Source organism: Petaurus breviceps, unplaced genomic scaffold (genome assembly GCF_028583685.1).
Source record: "Petaurus breviceps papuanus isolate PSGF00001 unplaced genomic scaffold, PetGlider_PUasm1.0 90977, whole genome shotgun sequence".
NCBI lineage: Eukaryota > Metazoa > Chordata > Mammalia > Diprotodontia > Petauridae > Petaurus > Petaurus breviceps.
The window spans coordinates 10710330-10733683 of NW_027187391.1; the positions used below are offsets into that span (position 1 = coordinate 10710330).

At 36.2% G+C, this 23354-nt stretch overlaps 1 protein-coding gene across 3 annotated transcripts in view; it reads left to right on the forward strand.

Moving 5' to 3' along the window:
* Nucleotides 1-23354, forward strand: part of HBS1L (HBS1 like translational GTPase) — a 120055-nt gene that overhangs the window by 68959 nt on the left and 27742 nt on the right. For all 3 annotated transcript variants that reach the window (XM_069077320.1, XM_069077321.1, XM_069077323.1), the window contains 5 exons: nt 7242-7504; nt 13458-13623; nt 15828-15945; nt 19229-19375; nt 19851-19925. In XM_069077320.1, coding sequence (XP_068933421.1) covers nt 7242-7504; nt 13458-13623; nt 15828-15945; nt 19229-19375; nt 19851-19925 — 769 coding nt within the window. The remainder of the gene's footprint in view (nt 1-7241; nt 7505-13457; nt 13624-15827; nt 15946-19228; nt 19376-19850; nt 19926-23354) is intronic.

Consider the following 23354-nt stretch of genomic DNA (forward strand, 5'->3'; position numbering starts at 1 on the left):
TCAGATATCAGAAAACTGAATCCATCATAGCAACAAAGAAGTTAATATACATTATTACTGAAGAGAGCAACACCATCCCAAAGCCTTCCCTCTGCACAAGCCTTCCCACAAACACTCACAGTCCTACCTGTCTACTTGCCTCCTTTCTCTCTGCTTTAACTGCTCTGACTCATTTCTTGCTCCACCCCTTCCTGCTCTATCTGTTCAGCAAACTCTTCCCACTACAGGCTCCGTGTGATTACATTTGGCCTATTAAGGGGCAAGGAAGATCTTCAAATTACCATTACCATTACAGTGGACTTTGGCCCTCACTTTCTATCTAGTAGCTATGTGACTTGGGCTAGTGCTGACATTAGTTTCTTCATGTGTAAAATAATGTTGATGACCTAGATAATCTCTAAAATATCTTCTAATTTTCAAATTAGTTCAATATCATCGTCATAATTTATACTAAAATAGTATACTTTAAGGTTTTTATAAGTCACTTTTCTTACAGTAGCTTTGCGGAGTGGATAGTGCAACTATTAATTTTTTCCAATTAAAAATTGTTCTTTTTAAATAAATGAAAAAGCTGAGATTTAGATTAAATGACTTTGCAAAATTACATATTTAATGTTAGACCTTAGAGTTGAACCCAGGTTTCTCTTGACTTTTAAGTTCTGTATTTACTCTTTGTCAACATGGTGCCTCTTGGAGAGTTAAGTGACTTGCCCATGGTCTCTTAAAGCTCATGTTACAGGTAGGATTTAAATCCAGTTCTGATTCCAAGTTCAGCACTCTAGCAGCTATACCATGCCAACACTTAATTTGAAATATATAAAATCCTCACTATAATGATGATAATACTAAAAATTTTGAAGAATAGAATAAACTTTAATTAAAAGTAAAGGAGTTGGACTTTATTATCTCTGAGAGAATCTTCTGAGATAATGTAGTCCAACTCTGTTACTTGTATAGATGAGGAACCCAGAGTATGTTTGATTCTTTAAGAAGACAGATTTTGAAATTATATAAAGGTTAACTGTAAATTTCTACTGAAGTTCTATTCCAGTGCCCCATTATAATATGGAAGTAACCCTGGGTTCTAGAAACCTGTGCAGATATAGAACAAACTCTGGTTTTAGACTTGAACATGAATGTGATGGTAGATTTATCACCTAACACCTTGCCTAGCTAAGTCTGGAAAAAGTCAGCTCCGGGAGCTAAGCCACTTTTGAAGGCTCTCTTAAAGAATACAGTGGGCTTGCAATATTCATCACTGGAGGGAGCAATAATTGATGTTTACATAGTACTTTAAAGTTTGCAATCCACACTCACACATTCTCTCATATGAGCCTTTCAACATTGTGAAGTAGATACTTATAGATATTATTATTAACAGTGAACAGAAGAGGAAAAGGAGGCTAAGAGAGGTTGTCACTCACCTATGGTTACATAGCTAGACAAGTGGATCCCAGTGTCTTCTTGACTCCAATTCCAATACTCTAACCGTTATGCCACATTGTCTCTATAACACAAATGAATCACTTGAAATACTACAGTGACAGTAACATCTTAATTACCATTGCACACATTTCTAGTGCTCTAGCACTATAGCACTATTACTATATCAAACAAAAATAGAACTTTTTAGCAGGGTAGGAGGAGGAAAGGGGATGGGGAAGGACAAGAAAACTGTAGGAAACTCAATGTGATCAGTCAGTTATCTAACTTGAAAGAATGATGTTTCATTCACTAGTGATAGCCATACAGCTTATTTCCCTCCAGCACCAAAACTAATAAGTATGAAAGTGGCAGCAAAAGTGGAAAAAAGATTATTATTTTGCTAAATCTTGCTACAGTAAACATAGAATTCCTACACCAAAGTCCTTCTTGGATGCTTTGTCATGGCGTGAGGTAATCCTTGGTTCTTGAATGGAGTACAAGGTCTAACTGTTTCTACCAAGCTGGAAAGGCTTTTCATATGATAGGTCTACCAATTGACTGTCATCCAAGCATGAGTTTAACTAAGTTTAGAGAGGATCATTACCAGAAGGTTGAATATCAGGTGATGAATTGTTTTGGCCACAACAACTTACTGAATCATTTCTAAAACATGATGAGATTGTGTTGTGATCTGCATCAGTGAAAGAGTATTTGATATTTATGTATTCAGACCTTGAAAGTATTATAGAGGGGTGGCTAGGTGGCATGGTGAGTAGGGCACTGGCCCTGGTGTCAGGAGGACCTGAGTTCAAATCCGGACTCAAGACACTTAATACTTGCTAGTCGTGTGACCTTGGACAAGTCACTTAACCCCAATTGCCCTGCCTTCCGCCCTCAAAAAAAAAAGTAAGAAAGTATAGACTAAGCAAAAGCACAAAAACATGCTGTCTTTAACATTAGATCTACACTTTTCAACAGTGACCTGTAATTCTTTTCCTTTGTCCCTAGATGTCATTCTTTGTGCATTCTTCACTGATGGATCAGATTTTTAGAGCTAGAAGATAGATACCTGTACCTTTAAGAACATTAAGTTCAGGCCCTTCAGTTTATAGATTAGGAAACGCACCAAGAGAGTGTGAAGGATAACTTGAAGTGAAGTTTCCCCATTCTGAACATCCTATATACATTCTTATTACTTCCTTATACTTTGTAACTAAGTTCAGTATTGTTTCCCCATATATATGTATGTCATTGTGTATTTCAAGTTAATGTAGGGGCTGTTGAGTATTAATACAATTGATTGAATTAACTATTGAGACCAAATTAGAGATGTTTTTAGTTTGGGGAAAGGAATGGTAGTGTGAGAGGTAACAAAGGGTTAAGTTTCTATAAAACTGCAAGAATTGCTGAAATAAGACTACTGATAAAAAATACCAGACAGTAGCATTGGGAAGAAGTTGAGTTCCCAGTTCCCAGAGAACTCCTAGATAATACTAAAAATGTAATAACTAGAATAAAAGGAGCTGGCAACAGCAGGTGGATTTGACCAATCAGAAAGCAAACAGCAGCCTTGGGACACTCAGGCCCAGATAAGGAGACATCTAGGTTGGACTGAAGGGGGTTCAGTGTTCTGGGGTTACTGTGCTTGCATAGTGGACCTCATGTATGTTATATAACAAAATTAGAGCATCATTACTAATAATTAGGGTAATGAATGGAGAGGGCTTTGCGCCAATTGGTTGGCATTAATAAGAAGATTGTGAGCTTGCCTTACCAACCATTGGTAAAGTGGGACAACGGAGAAGGTATGGAATTCCCACATTAGGGCTTTATAATCTTGCTTTTGCCTTCTGTAGTGCTCTCCTCTCTTCTGACTTTTTTGTTGGGTTTGGGGACGCCCTTTCTCGAGAAAGATGGTAATAAAGTTTTTGCCTCTCCCTTGAGAAGTCTCTGAGTCATTTTGGGTGAGTGGGCTTCTGACTCATATAAGTCAGTTACCCAAAGTTGCATGAGTAGTAAGTAGTATAGCCAGAATACAAGCTCTCAGGTCTGAATCCAGAGCTTTTTCCAGTAGAACTCCAGTTTCTTGTATTAAGTAAACAAAGATGAGAAAACAGAAGTAGAGTGAAAGCAATGAACTAATCAAAAAGGGGAAATAATTTGTGACGGTATTGCTCTATTCTAAGCTTTATAGGGGCAGCTAAGGGGTTCAGAGAGAGAGAGTGTGTGTGTGTGTGTGACTTTCCCCCCCACTTATAGTATTTTATTTTTTCTAATTACATGTAAAGATGGTTTTCAACATTCACTTTTATAAGATTTTGAGTTCCAGATTTTTTTTCCCCTTTCTCCCCTCCCCCATCACCAAGATGGCAAGCAATGTGATAGAGGGTATAGATGTACAATAATATTAAACAGATTTCCACATTAGTTATGTTGTGAAAGAATGAGAAAGAAAAAAAAGAAGACAAAAGTGAAAATAGTATGCTTCAATCTGTATTTGGACTCCATATTTCTTTCTCTGGCTGTGTTTAGCATTTTCCATCACAAGTCTTTTGGAATTGTCTTGGATCATTGTATTGCTGAGAATAGCAAAGCCTATCATAGTTAATCATCTCACGGTGTTGATGTGTTCTCATGGTTCTGCTCACGTCATTCAACATCAGTTCATGTTAGTCTTTCCAGGTTTTTCCAAAAACGTCCTTCTTATAATTTCTTTTTTTAATCTTCTACAATTATTTTATTTTAAAAATTTTAATCATTTCTTATAACATGAAAATATTCCATTACATTCATATACCATAACTTGTTCAACCATTTCCCAATTGATGTGTGTGTCCCCTCAATTTCCAATTTTTTGCCACCATGCAAAAAGCTCCTATACGAATATTTTTGTATATGTGTGGGTCCTTTTCCCATTTTTATGATCTCTTTGGAATATAGACCTAGAAGTGATATTGTTGGATCAAAGGATATACATAGTTTTATAGCCCTTAGGACATAGTAGTTCCACATTGCTTTCCAGAATGGTTGGGTCAGTTCATAATTCCACTAACAATGCTTTAGGTGTTCTAATTTTTCCTCATCTTCTCCAACATTTATCATTTTCCTGTTTTGTCACATTAGCCGATCTGATAGGTGTGAGATGGTACTTCAGAGTTGTTTTAATTTGTGTTTCTCTAATCAATAGTGATTTAGAGCTTTTTTTTCATATGCCTATAGATAACTTTTATTTCTTCATCTGAAAACTGTCTGTTCATATCCTTTAACCATTTATCAGTTGTGGAATGACTTATATTACAGATTTGACTCAGTTTTCTATTTTGGAAATGCTTTTATCAGAGACACTGATTGTTTCTCAGTTTTCTGCTTCCCTTCTAATTTTGGTTGCATTGGCTTTGTTTGTTCAAAACTTTTTTAATTTAATGTAATCAAAATTATCCATTTCATAATGTCCTCTATCTCTTGTTTGGTCATAAATTCTTCCTTTCTCCATGGATTTGATGGGTAAACTATTTTTTGCTCTCCTGATTTGCTTATAGTATCACCCTTTATGTCTAAATCATGTACTCATTTTGATCTTATCTTGGTATACAATGTGAGATGTTGGTTTATGCCTAGTTTTTGCCATACTATTTTCTTTCTTTCTTTTTTAAGCAATTGGGGTTAAGTAGCTTGCTCAAGGTTACATGGCCAGTTATTTCTGGGTGTGGTGCTAAATATCAGAGCCCGGATTCGATCCCAGGTTATCCCAACTCTGGGGCTGGTGATCTTACTCACTGAGCCACCTGGCCGCCCCTTGCCATACTATTTTCTAGTTTTTCCAGCAGTTTTTGTCAAATAGTGAGTTCTTTTTCCAGAAGCTGGGGTCTTTGGGTTCAGCTCTTTACTTTTAAGAATCGTTATACTTTTTAAAAACTTCAGACCTCCTTATTCCTTTGCTAAGGGATTGGAGTATACTTTCAGTTCAGTTCGCCTAACATTTTTTCATCACCTCCAATATGCAAGGAACATAGGCAGTGTTAGTTCTGTTGAGCTTATATTCTATATGATATAAATCACATCCCTTTTATAACTCTAGATTCTTTTTCGAGAATTAAAAAATCTTCACCATCTGTTAAACTGGTTGAGTTTTTCCAAACTTAGTTAACTGTAGAGGCATCCAGTCTTTCAAGAAACCTGTATTCCAAGCCTTTGTAACTTTGTAGGTTCTGTTCCACTGGTATAGCCTTTAAGAACCCAGGGTCCCCACCTCCTTTCTGCAGTAAATCTGATTGTCCGGCAGCAGACATACAGACTGTTACTGGCCTCATACTCAAAAGACTTTCTGGCTTGGTAGGATCTCAGTTAAAAGTATATTAAAATTTAGTGACCTTGCAATCATCAGTAGTTTGCTTCTTTTCAGAACATGGGTTAGTCTGGGAGCATAAGAGGATACTCTGGCATTTTCTTTGTTAAACCTTGTGGGAAAAGAAAGAGAGTTCATTTTACTTAATATTGCCATCGCCCATTGGATGCTGCTAAGCTTCCATCATGGTAGCAGTCTTGTGAACCCAAACTCTTCCATTGCCTCCACACAGAAGAATAGCTATACCTAGGTCAGAGTGGGTATAGCTGCCCCCTTTCCTAGCCACCTGCAGCTGGCAAACTATTCTTTTCCTGAACCAGGTTTATCTTTAACTGTACAGGCAAATATATAGGTTGTATCATAGAGTGGCTTATAAGTTATTAAGCTCCCATAGTACTAGGTGCTCTAGAGAATATACCAAGTGATACTGAAGAATTAGGATCATGGTTTATTTTAGAATTTTCTATAAATGTCATTTTTCTAATGTAATGGTAATGGGAATTTGAAGATCTTCCCTGTCCCTTAATAAATCTAAGGGAATTTGAAGATATTCACTGCTTTGAAAAATCTTCTCTGCCCCATAATAGGCTGAATGTAATCACATGGAGCCAATGGTGGAAGGAGTTTGCTGAAGGGTATAGCAGAGCCTACAGGAAGCTGGGAATCAGAGCAGTTAGAGATGGGGGATGGAGAGCATGCATCCCTGGAGACAGGCTCATGAATTTTGTTTGTGGGAAGGCTAAAGGCTAAAATTTTGTTTGTGGCTCTTTGTTGTGTTATGGTGTATTAACTTCTTTGTTGCTATGATGGATTCAGCTTTCTGGTTTGGGGATTTGGTTTTCTGGTGTCTGAATAAATGTTTTGCTTCTGTTTTCTAAATGGAGAGTGTGTTATATTTTTGTATGTAACATTTTTTTGTATATAACATTTTTCAATTGAGCACTATGCCAGCATATTAGTCACTGTTGGTTCTGTGAACATTGCATTGACACTCCACCTAGTTACCTTATAAGAAATAAATTTGGGAAATTAGCATTATTTTTGAAGCAAAGATAAGACAAATATCACGATTCTATCCTTTCAGTTGAACTTTCTGGGAGACAAAGGGGGGGAATTTTTTAATATTGTGTTAATTATCTCAAATATCATTTAATACTTATTTTCTCAAATGTCTTTTTTATGCTATCCTTCTTGTGATAGGATGACAGTCAGTGTGATGGATTTGGATTCTGGCTGTCAGTTGTTTTACAGGGTAATTTTCTTCTTATTTTTCTTTCAGACAGACTTTTTCTTGTAGGATATTACAAACATTCATTTGTGGGGTTGAGGACCTCGCTTTTTATCATGTTTACTTTAGCAGACTAGCTACTTATCAGAGATCATTCTTGATTTGTAGGGCAAAGGAATGAAGAGAGCACTTCTCTGTTCTCAGTGTCCTATAACATTGTTTTCCTGTCTTTGCTTTTCTTAGAGTGACTGCTGAAGAAAATGGTCATAGTGTCCACACACCTTACAAAGGACCTCCTAGTGAAGATACCAACATTGCTTCTTCTGGTATTCTTGAGCCAGTTTCTAAATCAGCTCTTCCATCCCACACCATTCAGGCATTAGAAGAACAGAGCACAGCACCAACGCCACTGAAAAAGTCTAACAAGCTGAAGCAGCAAATAGATGTGAAGGCTGAGCTGGAGAAGAGGCAAGGGGGAAAGCAGCTGCTCAACTTGGTGGTAATTGGTAATGCCATTTTCCTTTCTGTTTCAACTTACTTTGTTTTAGGCCTGACCTGTTGTCGGTTGACAAAGTAGAAGCTAAGATGACAGCCTAAAGCTTTAGATGAGTCAAATGTAGAATATGGAATGAAGATATTATCTCGTTGCCTTTTTTTTTTTTTTTTTTTTTTTGCTTCTAAATCACCCAAGACTTGTGCTGCCATCTTTGAGCAGGGAGGTCGTATAAAATTCCTTCTTAGCTAGAAAATTCATTAGACACAGCAACACACATTCCTCTTTCTAAAATATTTTGAAGTTGATAATCTTGTTAGCTTTTTTGATTTCAAAGGACCCCTTGCTTTTTTGTCCTCTCTAAAAAGATTTGTTCTTTTTTTTCATATTGACTATTCACACTGGAGTGACCTTTGATCATCTATACCAGTGTTGCCTCTCAAATGGAGACGGAGGCCACTAAACCATGCAGAAGAATCCCTCAGGGCCATTTTTGTCTTAGAAAACCACATATTAACATCATCTGTGTTCTATCGTCCTTTAATTTCAGTGTTCCAGACTGTATTGGGCTATGTATTTGACACCTAACCTAGACCAATTCCTTGATTTTATAAATAAGGGCACCACAAAAATGAAGTGATTTCTTCTCAATTATGTCTAGATTATGATTAGAACTCAAGTCTCCTGATTCACAATTGTTTTCTTCATTATACCATGCTTCCTCTTAGATGTCTAAATATCTTAAAAATAATTTAAGGTGTTTATTCTTAAACTGCAGTATTTTGAAGATCTCTTTATAAATTTTACTCTTCTGGTTCAGATTATAAATTATCCTTTCTTTTGTATCCTGTATGATATCTTGTCTAAATCTTCATATTAATCTTCCATGTAGAGTTCTACTTGATGCTTTAGAAACCTTCTTCAAGGTCATTTTATATTTCATTTATACCAATACAGAATTTGGACTATACGTATGTTTTCCCTTGCCCTTGCTGCATAACCAGCCTACTTACTTTTTTCCGTCATATATATTTTTTGGTGATGTCTTTTACACCATTTATTCTACTCAAGTCATTGTTAGAATTGTTGCATCTAGACCAATCTCTGTTGAGTAGCAGTCTTCACTGAAGACGGCTTGTAGTGTTCTGGTGCTTGATGTACTCACTACCATATCATTTACAAAAAGAGTGTCTTCAAAACATTACCATCTATAGAGAATTTCTCTTCTCATTGGACTCTGTGCTCAACCTTCTTAATGACTTGTGAACACCTTTGTCAATCACTAGCCTCCATGTTTTATCCTTTACTTCTTATTGATGATCAAAGAATTATTGAACAAAATTCTCTCTGCAGTTGCATCTCTTGAAGAAATTTGAGTGACATGAACAAATATATGAGAGACATTTTAAGAGGAGAACCTGTAGGACAGCATTTTGCTCTACAAGTAAGCCAAATAATTTTTCATAGTGAATGAACAAATAAAGCAGCATCTCATATTCTCTACATCTTTCAGTTAATTTTGTCATTGTGAAGATAAATTCTACTGTAGGAAATCATCTATGAAAACCTGTGTATACCCTTCTCTGATAGTCAAAAGGATCCAAAATAAACTGTAAAGATATATGCACATTATTTGATTTTTTTTCTCCTTCACAACCCTTTCTCCCCATTCTACCTTCCTCCCCACCCCCCAAAAAAAGAAAAAAAGCAACCCGCAAATTCTCATCCTTTGCAACAAATCAGTATAGTAAGGTAAAATAGACTCACATTGTTCTCACGTTGGCCATGTCCAAAAATGTATTTCTTCTTCTACATGTTAGATTATTACCTCTTTCAGGAGTTAGATCACATTCTTATTCATTGGCCTTCTGGAATAGGGGTTGATAACTACGTTAATCAGACTTTCAAAATCATTCATTTTTACAGTGTTGATGTTATGGTATAAATTGTCCATGTGGGGCTCTCCACCACTCCCAGGACTATCTTCCAGATTCCCTCTGATCCCATCTTCCTAACTCAAGGGGAGAGCACCAATATAGCAGCCACCTTCACTCTTGGCATCGGCTTCCAAATCCTCTCTCCTGGATTAGAGACACAATGCCACAGACTTCTGCTCCCAAGGGATTGCCTCCAATATTCTCCCTTGACCCAGGGTTCCTTTAGTTCCTCTGCGGATTATTTGCCCTTACGTCGAATTTGTGATCTTGTGGTGAAAAGATAAGTTATATGGTTCTCTTTTTATTTTTGATCACTGTCTGCCTGGTCTGAGCCTTGTCTTTATCTTTCTAGAAGAATTGTCAGGGGAGTTAGGCAGTGTTACTTCATCCTACTCCATCACCTTGACTGGTATCTCTAAGGGCATTATTTGTCATAGACTCTATTTTTTTTGCAATATTTTGCTACCTGCCTTCCACTTTATATCCCTGAGATAGTTACTCTTGATGTTTACACAACTCAGGTGTTATAATAGTCAGTTACCTTACTGTGTTTGGGGAACATTTACTTATTCTGTAGTTCTTGATCTCTTTGGGACTATTCCTGTGTGTTGTGAACTAATGAATACCTCTACTGATTCATGATATTTATTATAGAAAAAGTTCATACCTATCTTTCCCCTTGGGTCACCTCATCTAAAAAGGACCTTTGATCCCAATAGCACCAAGTCATCTCCCTGTTGGTAAAAACTCTCCAAGATGAGGCTTCCACATAGAAATCCCAATATCCAGGAGTTATTTTTTTAGAGAAACTACCTAATATACCTTTGTGTATCTTTTCCCCACTTAACAGCTGATTGGATCTATTAACAAGTAAATGTAGTGGTTTATTTATTGGTTTATCTCCAATCTCTGAATCTGTAATCTACCTGACAGAGTTAGCATAAATTGCCTGAAATTAAACACAATAATTCTGTACGAAGAATGTATTAAATAGCTAAAGAACAGAATCAGAAGCATAATGAGGACAAGGAATGTACTCTTTTGCCAGACAACTGACTCTGATTTCCTTTTTGATCCCATGAAGTGATGAATACTGCATTATTTATGGGGAGAGTTTTAACCTGCTATTTCAGTATAGTTTGAAGGGCAAAAAAAGCAAATAGATTGATTTGGCTATTTTTCACTGAACTAGCCTAATTAAGAAAAGAGAAAGGATATGTCAAGTCTAAAAATTCTAATAGAGGGGAAAAGCCCAACATTGTTTACATAGCACTCTGTTCTGAAACTTTGGTCACTTTTGCAGTGATAGAACCTGGGGTGGGAGGGAAGGGGTGGGGGGGAACAAGGGACAAAATACAAGTCCAGTAGTTGCTGATCAAAGTAACACAATTTAATTACCTTCTTAATTCAAAGCGATACCAGGTTTTGAATTTTAAGGTACTTGCTTTGATAATAAAGGAGTGAGACCTTGGTATGTGGAATATGGATATTTGGAGCAGGGGACATGATATGGGAGTGAATATAGTGTATCCTTTTCCACATGTGCTTCTCACTGATGGTGGCGGTGATACCTCCTATTTAGGTTTTTCCTGTAATTAAGGTGAAGGGTAATGAAGACCACTGAAGGAGATGAAATATGGCCTAAAAAAGAGCAGAATTATATCCAAAATTAATAATAGTATCTGTTTAGGCAATTTAAAATGTAACTTATTTGGAGCAGTCTTGGCTGTTATGTTGAATAGTTGACAGCTTTTGTTTTTAAATGATTTTATTCGTATTCTTACTACTACTTGTGTAGATATACTTTAGGTTGCATGATAAGCCATGGTATTCAGGATGAAGATGATGAAAGTTCTCTTGTACTCTGCTCTGGTCAGACCCTATTTGGAAAATTTTGCTTAGTTGTGTATGTCATGTTTTCAATCAGACCTATGTAACCAGCTTCTTTTTGGACATTTCAGATGTCCTTGATGTCAGAGAGATTGCTAAAATTCACTATGCTCAATAAGAACTAATTATCATTCCCTGCACACTTCTTTCAGACTTCCTTATTTTTGTCAAAACCACTACATTTCCCCAGTCCTTCCAAGTTTGTAACATTGGCATTCCTTGATTTCCATTCATTCTTATCTCACATATCCAGTTTCCAAATCTTGACATTTCTACTTCCCCAACATATTTTCCATCTGACTTCTTCCCTCTACTCCTCACCTTGATGCAACTACCACCTTAAGACCTTTTTCGTCTCTCAACTAAATTATCACAATACCTTAAGACCTTTTTCGTCTCTCAACTAAATTATCACAATGACTTTCTAATTGGTCTTTCTCCCTCAAGTGTCCTCCCATATCAGTCCATCTTACACCCTGCTGCCAAAGTGATTTTTCTTAATTGCAGATCTGACTACCTCACTTCTTTACTCAGTAAACTCCAGTGATTTAATGTTATTTGTAATGTTAAATATAAACTGTTGTTTAACTTTTTAAAACCCTATACAAGCATGTTCCAGCCAGTCTTTCTAATCTTGTTGTACATTACTTACCATCCTGTGCTTGATGGTCTAGCTAAATTGTTTTTTTTTTCTTTGTGTCTAACACACAACACTATCTCCTTTCTATCTGTGTCTGTGCACTGGCCTCATTCCTCTACCTCAGAGAATCCCTCTCTTCAAGATACGGCTTGAGCATCATTTCTTCTACATGGAGACTTTCCTGATCCATTCAACTGCTAACATCCTCCCTCTCAAACTACTCCATATTTATGTATAATACGCGGTTTATATTTATATGTTCTTATTGTCTGCTTGTTGAATGTAAGCTCCTTAGTACCTAGCACAGGGCTTAGAACATGACGATATTTAGTAAGTCCTTTTTGATTGATGAAATGGACAGCATGGAGCAGAGGCAAACAAGGATGATGAAGACCCTGTGATCATGCCATACAAAGACTAGTCATAGAAATGGGGTTAGTTTGTGTGTGTGTGTGTGTAAGTTTTGAAGGGCTACCATGTGGAAGAAGGATTAGAATTGTTCTATTTGGTCTAGAGGACCGACCTAGGAGTCCCAGGTATAAATTGTAGCAAAGGGAAAACTTCTAAACAATTAGATCTTCCTTCCTTCCTTCCTTCCTTCCTTCCTTCCTTCCTTCCTTCCTTCCTTCCTTCCTTCCTTCCTTCCTTCCTTCTTTCTTCCCTCCTTCCCTTCCTCCCTCCCTCCCTCCCTCCCTCCCTCTTTTTGGAGGGCAATTGGGGTTAAGTGACTTGTCCAAGGTCACACAGCTACTTTTCTGTGTTAAGTGTCTGAAGCCAAATTTGAATTCCTGACTGCAGGGCCGGTGCTCTATTCACTGCGCCACCTAGCCGCCCCTAATTAGATCTTTCTAAAAGTGAAATGGGCTGCCTGGAGAGATACTGGATTTTTCCTCATTGGAGGCTATCAGAAGTACCATTTATTGGCTAATCTCAGAGGGAATTCTTTTTCAGATGTTAGTAATCAGGTGAGATTTTATGATCCTCTTATCTCCTTGTGGTCAAAAATGTTGATGAAATCAATGCCATTGTGTTTGCATATGTCAAAGTCAGGAAGTTATTACTTCTAAGGATGAGTTATGGAAGTAATATATGTTCCTACTGGTATCATTTACCCAATTAAAAAGAGTATCCAATTTGTTAACAATGTATTCCTTGGTCACACTCTTGATTCCTGAGAGATTATTGGCATAGTGCTTGAGGACATCGGGTACAATGCCTGGAGTGTACTAAGTACTTAACAAATACTTGTTCACTGGCAGACTGACTACTAATATGGTTTATGTTTTCATTAATGTACTCTTGATACATTTGTAGACCATTCTCATAAAGATTGAATAAATGTGAGAAAGTAGGTATATAGGTCAGTAGTTAGCATTTTCTCTGTCACCTTTTGTGAATAAATTTTACATCTGTTTTATAGATCAATTTAAAAATAGATTATTAACGTGATTCTTACCTGAAGAAAACTGAAATATGAATCCTTGGACAATTTTCCTTAGGTCATGTGGATGCTGGGAAAAGTACTCTGATGGGTCATCTGCTTTACCTGCTGGGCAATGTCAACCAAAGAACGATGCGCAAATATGAACAAGAATCTAAAAAGGCTGGTAAAGCTTCCTTTGCTTATGCTTGGGTCTTGGATGAGACCGGAGAAGAAAGGGAAAGGTAGTCTTATGTTAGCATGTTTAAATAAATGATTTGAATTTATGTATAACCTTTTTTAAAAAAAATAAATATAGCTTATTACATTTTTCATGAAACATGCCATGGAAAAATTTTATTTACAAGATTTTTGGATAGTTTTCAGGAGTAAGAAACTTTGGAGTTCTACATACATTTTCTTTTATTCCAATATTTAATGTGGGTAGTTTTATAGCAAAATGTAAACAAACAAAAAATAGTTGAAACAACAGGAGAAATCTCAAATGGCCTCTTCCATCTCTGTACAAAATTGTGATATGTACTTTGAGTTTAAAATGAAACATTAATAAAACATTTGATTTAATAAAAGATTCCATTGGGGTGGCTAGGTGGCACAGTGAGTAGAGCACCGGCCCTGGAGTCAGGAGGACCTGAGTTGAAATCCAGCTTCAGACAGTTAACACTTACTAGCCATGTGACCTTGGGCAAGTCACTTAACTCCAATTGCCCTGTCCTCCCCCCTCCAAAAAAAAAAAAAAAAGAAAGATGGGATCATTTCTGGAAAGTTCTCATTTATCCATAATCTAAACAAGTATAAAAGCAATGTAAATGGATTATATAAGCAAAAAGAGAAATTAAAAAACAGTCATAACCCTAGGAGCGTTTATTTTAAAACGTTTTGTATACATCATAGTATACAAATTTAGCTTATTCTCTTATATCTTCTTTATTAGACATCCTCATTTGAGACCTGAATATCTCCTAATATGTTAGTGTGTAGTGTGTCTGCATTTTTTTTCATCTTTGTGACTCAACTATAGAAAACAAATCAAAAACAACTTTTTTTAGGTCATAAAGTTTGTCTTTCAATAAGAGTATTAGAAAGAAAACTCAGTTTTTAACTACGATCTGGTGATTTTATCAGTATAATTTTCCTTTAGTGATATTTTGTCCAAATGATTATATTTTCAGTGCTACTATTATGTTATTTCTTAGCTTATATAATTTTTTTTTTTAAATAAAACAAACGGGGTTAAGTAACTTGCTCAAGGTTACACGGCCAGTTATTTCTGGGTGTGGTGCTAAGTATCTGAGCCCAGATTTGATCCCCAGGTTATCCCGACACTCGAGCCAGTGCTCTTACTTGCTGTGCTACCTGGCCGCCCCCAACTTATATAATTTTTAGTGTGTTCATTTCATCTTCTAAATATTTTTTAACCCATCACTAATTGACCCTCACTAGTGCTTTAAAAATATGATTAATATTCCTCATAGCAGGTATTGACATTTTGGATAAATTTGTGGTTTTCTGCTATTTATAATTTCAACCTTATTTCTCTATACCACAAAATTGATCTCTGAAATTTTAAACTTCCTTTTTTTTTTTTTACCTTTTGTATAGGGCATTAAAAAGTAGAGTCAAATGAGAGGGGAAGCAGTTTTTCTTTTGTCCTTATCTTGAATGTGAAATCTTAATTTATAAATAGATCAAAAGAGCTTATCCTGTTTATCAACTCAGGGGGGATCTAGATACACTTTGGTTTATTTCTTGTCACTTTGGTTTATTTCTTGTTTGAAAATATGCAGACTGGTGGGGCGGTCAGGTGGCTCAGTGAGTAAGAGCACCGGCCCCAGTGTCGGGATGACCTGGGGATCAAATCCGGGCTCAGATACTTAGCACCACACCCAGAAATAACTGGCCGTGTAACCTTGAGCAAGTTACTTAACCCCAGTTGCTTTAAAAAAAAAAAAGAAATATGCAGACTGGGTCATTTGTAATTATCAAAAAGAGATATGATCCTTTTTACTTTGGGTCCATTGAACTAACTTGGCCTTACCTGAGGAAAAAGCCAATTTTTCTGGGTGGTCTATTAGATAGCTTACTCTCTTCATTTTAAGATTAGGAATGAACCAGGATGCTTCGACTTCTTACCTACTATGACTTTGGACTCCCTACCCATCTTGATTAAACATTAGAGTGCACAAAGTTATTTTTAAAAATAAACAGATCAAATTCTGGCATTTAAAAAAAAACACTATATAAACCCCAACTAATGGCCAGTTATCCATTCAAGAGTTTTTGTGAACAAAAGTTGATTATAGGAAGATAATTCAGAGAAATCTTTGGAGCTTATTATAAAGGAATTTTGAATATTGAATGTATGTTGCTTTTATTTTTAATAGAACATTCTAATATATGAGGTGGGTTTTGTTTTTGTTTTTCTTAGGGGAGTTACAATGGATGTGGGTATGACAAAGTTTGAGACTAAGACCAAAGTTATTACATTAATGGATGCTCCAGGCCATAAGGATTTCATTCCAAATATGATTACAGGAGCTGCCCAGGTAATAATAAATTTGTTAACTTCATTATGTTGATGGCATATGTAATATTGTGATTATGAATTTAAAATTAAAGGTCATTTAGCTTTAAAATTTATTTCAGTGAGAAAGAGATTAGATTATAATAGCCCTTTCCATTAATTTGTTTAATCTATACTTAAAAAATACTTTTCTGTATATTGTTGTTGTTATTGTTTTTATATAGATAAAAATAATGAAAAAATAACATACATCTGTTAATATTTTGGTGGAAGATTTGGAGATTGTTTTCAAGTCAGCTTTTAATTTCCCTACTCTGACACCCTCTCTCCCCCAAAACTTAACCATTTTTATTTTTTTATTTATTTTTTCCAAATGCTTTATTAACTTTTAGTTTACATCATTCATTTCTGCAAGATTTTGAGTTACAAATTTTCTCCCCGTTTTTCCCTTACCCACCACCCCAAAACAGCAGTTCCACTGGGTATCCCCTCCTCTAGTCTGCTTTCTCCCATATCTTCTCCCATATCCCCTCCGACTTTCCAGAAGGGCACGGTGGATCACTATGCCCCAGTGCCTGTATATTTTTTTCCCAGTTACATGTAAAATAATATTAATAATAGTATATATATATATTTAAACATTTGATTTTAAAACTTTGTATTCCAGATTCATTCCCTTCCTCCCTTTTTACCCACCCTTACTGGGAAGATAAGCAATTCAGTATAGGTTGTACATGTGTAGCTATGCAAAACATTTCCATAGTGGCTATATTGTAAAAGACTGACTATATTTCCCTCCCTCCTATCCCACCTCCTACTTGTTCTATTCTCTACCTTGATCCTGTCCCTTTTCAAAAGTGGGTGCCTCCAACTGCCCCCCCCCCCGCCCTCCCATCATCCCCCCTCTCATCCCCTTCCCCTCTACTCTCCTATAGAGTGAGATACCCAGTTTAGTGTGTATGTCATTCCCTCCCTAAGCCAAATTCAATGAGGATAAGGTTGACCCATTCCCTTTTGCCTTCCTGTTCTTCCCCTCCATTGTAAAAATTTTCCCTGGACTCTTCTATATAGTTTACCCCATATTGTCTCTCCCCATCTCCTCTCATTATATTCCTCTCTCACCTCTTAATTTCACCTTTTAACTATCATCCCTTCCTATTCAATTGGTCCTGTGCCCTCTGTCTATGTATACCTGTACACATATATACACACATTCACATATATATATTCATATACCCATATACCCTCCTATATAGACATATGTATGTATGTGATATATGTGCATGTGTATATATATGTATATACACACACACATTTCTATTCCCTTCAACTATTCTCATACTGAGAAAAGTTTCATAAGTTACAATGACCATTTTTCCATGTAGGAATGTAAATAGTTCGACTTTGATAAGTTCCTTATGATTTCTTTTCCCAGTTTACCTTCTCATGCTTCTCTTTTTTCTTGTATGTGAATGTCAGATTTTCTATTCAATTCTGGTTTTTTCATCAAGAATGCTTGAAAGTCCACTGAATGACCATATTTTCCCCTGAAACATGATACTCAGTTTTGCTGGGTAGGTGATTCTTGGTTTTAATCCCAGCTCCTTTGACCTCTGGAATATCATATTCCGAGACCTTCGATCCCTCAGTGTAGAAGCTGCCAGATCCTGTGTTATCCTGACTGTTTTTCCATAATATTCAAATTGTTTCTTCCTGGCTGCTTGTATTGTTTTTCCACATTATTCAAATTGTTTCTTCCTGGCCTCTTGTAATATTCTCTCCTTAATCTGGGAATTACAGAACCTGGCTATAATATTCCTAGGAGTTTGCTTTTCGGGATCTTTTTCAGGAGGTGATCGTTGGAGTCTTTCAACCTCTATTTTGCCCTCTGGTTCTAAAACATTAGGGCAGTTTTCTTTGAGAACTTCCTGGAGGATGATTTCTAGGTTCTTACTTTGATCATGGCTTTCAGGTAGTCCAATAATTTTTAAATGATCTCTCCTGGATCTATTTTCCAGGTCAGTGGTTTTTCCCATGAGATATTTCACATTGCCTTCTATTCTTTCATTTGTTTGGATCTATTTAACAGCATCTTGATTTTTCATAAAGTCATTAGCTTACATTTGCTCCAATCTAATTCTGAAGCAATGATTCTCCTCATTGAGCTTTTGAGATTCTTTTTCTATGTGGCAAATTGGGCTTTTTAAGGCATTCTTCTCCTCATTGCCTTTTTTATCCTCTTTTGCCATTTGAGTTAGTCTATTTTTTAAGATGTTATTTTCCTCAATCAGGCTGTTGACTCTCATTTTATAATTTTCTTTCATTGTTCTCATTTCTCTTCCCAATTTTTCCTCTACTTCTCTTATCTGCTTCTTAAGGTCCTCTATGGCCTGTAACCAGCTTGTATTTTCCTTTGAAGCTTTTGGTGCAGGAGTTCTGACTTCATTGTCTTCCTCCTGTTCCATGCTTTACTCCTTTTTGTCCCCAAAATAGGAGTCTAATGTTGGAATCTTCTGTCTGCCTTGTTTCCTTTGCCTTGTTATGTTGCCCCTCAGGCCCTTGACCCCTGGGCTTTTTGCCACGGTAGGACTCTGCCACCAGACGGGGGAGCTTTCGTCCCAAATGCTGGGGTTTTCTCAGCTGCCGGAGGTATTAGTTGGGTGCCCTCTCTGAGGTCTCCATATGCTCTGGCAAGCTGGACACACACCCCAGGACCTCCACCCTAGACTGCAGTACAGATCCAAGCAGGTTAAAGCAAGAGCGATTACCCCTCAGACTGGTGCTTGGTCCCCCTACACTCTGCAGGCCAGGAGCTGAAGCTGCCATGTGGTGCTGGCTGGCTGTGCAGGTGTCTCAGCAGCTTCTCGCCCTGGGGGCAAAAGCCAGGCACTCCCACTTACTGGTTCTGAAAGTTGAGACTGCACTGACCTCTCACTTTTTCCTTCGCATCTGTGTGTTGATAAATCTGGAAATGGCCACAGCTGCTGCTGATCTGGAGTCGCTCTGGCCGGCGGCTGGTCAGGCCCGCCCTGGGTCTAAAGCCTTGATGTACGGCTGGGCTTAGCTCCCTGAGCACTGTGCTGGCTGATTCCTGCAGGCCTGCCAGGCTGTCCTTAGTGGGAGGTTAGCTTTTCTGTGTCATTTTGTGGGTTCTGCAGACTTGTTTAGAATCCCCTTTTTGCATGGATTGGGGAAGGTCGAAGCCGGAGCAGCAGGGAGGTCCTGCTCCTATTCTGCCATCTTGACTCCGCCCCCCTTGATGTGACTTTTCAAAAAAACTTATGTCTTCCCTTCCTCCTTTTCAGGCTGATGTTGCTGTTTTAGTTGTGGATGCCAGCAGAGGGGAGTTTGAAGCTGGGTTTGAGACTGGAGGACAGACACGAGAACATGGACTCTTGGTTCGCTCTCTTGGAGTAACACAGCTGGCAGTTGCAGTTAATAAAATGGATCAGGTAGTCGATAGCATTTTTTTCATGTGAATTCTTTTAATCCTTGCTATTCATTCTAAAAGATAAGAACCCCAGAATCAACTGTTCTTAATCTGTCATTATCTCATTTGAAAATGTATAAAAATGTTTCCTATTGTCTTGACTCTTCACTGTATGTGTTAATGAGGCTATCATTTAATGCAAATATAACCTCAGCTTGGATTGAGGGCCATCGTTTTTATATTTTGGATTCCCCCTCAGCCCCTACCCCATTCGTTGGTATTCTTTAGCCAACATTTCATAGTTTTTCATGGATGCTTAGAATGGTGTTAAAAACTACCATGAAAATATGGAGGAAATGATTTTTTAACTCACTGGAATAAGGTCAGATTTTCTCATCTCTGCCCCTAATATTCCTGATTATATTTTATTAAAGTGTTTTTTAACTTACATGTGAATGTAGTCTTAAGATCTATTTTCTCATGGCATATCACATCAGGTTAATTGGCAACAGGAAAGATTTCAAGAGATAATTGACAAACTTGGACACTTCCTTAAGCAGGCTGGTTTTAAGGTAAGGTATCTTTTAAACTTTGAGGGTTATTTTTCTTTATAGCATAGTGAGTTTATATTAACTACTGTTGTAATAGAGAAATGCTTATAATAATCATCATTTTAAAAGTTGCTAAATCATGCTTATTTGTTCATAGAAATGGAGGCGGTTTTGATGGCAATTGAGGATCAGATCATTGCCACCCTAAGATATACAGGTTATCTTTAAGGATCCTGGATTTACAGACCAATACAGATTAAGCAGCAGTATAAATTGTACAGTATATCACTGTAGGCTGCAAATATTTAGTATCTGCTGAGTATCTGGACCAAGTAGCTAGAATTATACATCATGAACTCTGTGTCTTTCATGAACTAACAAAGCATAAATTCTCATTAAAAGTATAGGCCTCAAAATATCCCTGAGAATTCAAGGTAAACTCCATAAATCTGGACCATTATCACAGACAACTGTTGCCCACAATTACCCAAACATAACATCAATCCATTAAAATTTCAAGAACAATGTTTTTTAATAGATGTCATACCAAATGCTTAAACTCTAAGCCAAGTGGAGTAAAAAGCTTTAAAGATATAGAGTGCCAGCAGAAGAAATCAAAATCTTATGGGAATAAAGTGAAGTATGTATTATCTGTGTTGTCCTAAAGATGCTTTCATTGAGGCTATAGCAGCAGATCTTTTATTTAGCTATATAAAGCAGTTATTTGATTTACTTATACAATCTTCGGAAAAACAGTAAATTTTTTTAAAACATGCTAGTTGACTAATTGATAATTACATATATCAACTTGTCTTAGGATTATTCCTATTTGAATTCCATCAAAAGAGATGAGAAAAATGAAATGAATAATAATGATTATGATAGTACTATGCTTTCATACAGTGTTCTACAGCTTTCCCTTTTTAAAATTAAATTTTCTGATATTCTTTGTTTAATAACATTTTCTTTCCTTCCTGCTTCTTCCCATTCCCATTGTACCAAAAGGGAAAAAGGAGAAAGAAAACCCTTATAACAAATATGTATGGTCAAGGGAAGTAGATTGCCTTATTAGACATATCCAGAATGTCTCATCTTTTTTTATCGTTGTCACTGTATATATTGTTTTCCTGGTTCTTCTCACTTCACTCTGCATTAATTCATACAGGTCTTCCTAATTTCTTATGAAACTGTCAATTTTATAATTTCTTATGACTATAATATGTAATTTTACATATTATATATGATATAATATATATATCATATATAATATATAATGGATAATATTCCATTACATTCTTATGCCATAATTTGTTCAGTTATTACCCAATTGGTGGACACCTCTTTAGTTTCCAATATTTTTGCTTCTCCAAAAAGAGCTGCGCTGAGAATTTTTGTAGATATGGATTATTTTTCATTTTCTTTATCTCTTTAGGGAATATGCCTAGTAGACATATTGCTGGATCAGAATGTATACACAGTTTAGTGACTTGGATGATTATTCCAAATATCTTTCCAAAATGATTGGACAGATTTATAACTCCACCAATAGTGCTTTAGTATTTTCCCACGGTTTGCAGTGTTTGTGTTCTATTCAGAACAATTTCATGGATATTATTAGTTTGACTTTGAAATTGTCTTGTAAATTTTACAGGACAGGTGGTAGTGGTATTATCCTCACTTTACAGATGAAGAAGCTGAGGTTTGAAGAGATTATGACTTTCTCCTGGTTATATGATTTTTAAGTGGCAGATTTAGGATGAAAACCCAGGTCTTTACATTAGTCCTGTAAGTGCTGTTCCACATTGCCTTTCTTTAAAAAAGGAAGCAATATGTACAAGGTTAAAAAACAAAAAACAAAACTAACATTTCAAGATTAATAAAAATATATCCTGTTTAATGTGTAACAGAAGAAAATTTGTTCTTCTAATGGCTTTCCCTAGCCCTCTCAAGTGTAAGAGTACCTACTCACTCCAAACTACCTGAGAATTTTGTACCTTCCTTACTATGCTTTCATGCCGTAACTTACGTTATAGTATTTTTGTGCATTCTTTTCTCTACTAGACTGTAAGCCCCTAAAGATATGGGATATGGCTTATTCTAATTGCATTGTTTAGTATAATGATTTGTACATAACAGGTGCTGATAAATGTGGAAAGAATAAAGGAAACTTGGGCTGATCATTTTATTTGTGATTATTGAATCCTCCCTTATAACAAAGCTAATAGTCAAGCAAAATTACCCATACAGTTACTACATGTTGCAATGTGTACAACATTCTACCCTGTAGTCTCTTACCTCTCTCTCAAGAGGGAGGGCAATATGTTTTGTTATGACCAAAATTGGACTTTGCATTTACTCAGTTTAAATTCCTTTAGTGTTCTTTTTAGTTAAATCAATGTAGTTGTATATATTTTTCTTCTGGTTTTGCTTATTTTACTGTATATCAGTCTGTGGGCTTCTTCCTTTGTTTCTCTGTATTCCTTATATTCATTTTATACTGCAAAAAATATTTAATTATATTTATGAACTATAAATTTGTTCACTCATCAACTTAGGAGCTGTACCTTTGTTTCTAGTTATTTACTATTTAAAATAAAGTGTAGCTATGAATATTTTTGTATTTTCAACTTCTTTTTTTGTCTCTGACCTCCTCAGGTTACATGCCCAGTACTGGAATTATTTGGGCAAAAGTTAGAAATGGTTTAGTTATTTTCATTGAACAATTCCAAAATGTTTCCAGAATTATTGGGCTAATCCATAGCACCAGCATTAGCATTTCAGTATGCTTTTGTTCCCACAGTTCCTCCAACACTGATTACGCCTTCCCCTCTGTCCTCCCCTTCCCCTTTTTTTCATCTTGCCCATTTGCTGGGAATGAGATGAAGTCTCAGAGGTTTTTTTTTTTAATTTGTAATTAAGGATTTATCTCCTCCCTTTAATTGTTAATACTTTGTCCCTCTTTTTGTTTCTCCCCCCAAAAATTTTTTAAACATTTTTTGATTTATTTATATTCAGGTTCTTTATTGTAGCTTACTGTGGCAAATGATATAATATGCTACTCTAGACATTATTTTTGCCAAACTACTGTCCAGTTCTCTCCATAGTTCTTAAATAGGGAATCTATTTCTCAGTGATTTTGTTTTTTGGTTTATCAAAGACTAGAACACTGTTTATCTGTTTCACTTAACTACTTTTCTGTTTTTTACTTTATATCAAATAGTTTTATAATAACTAACTTATAATATGTTTTTGTTTCTAGTATGCTAAGCCCCTTTCATTCCTATTTTTTTCCATTATTTCTCTTGACATTCTAGACCTTTTGTTTCCTCTAAGTGAATTTTGTTTGTTTTGTCTATGAAAAGTATCTTCTTGATAATCGTGTGGTATAGTCATCACTGACCTGATCATTTCAAATATTTTACATTTTGTGTTCTAATCCATATCTATTGT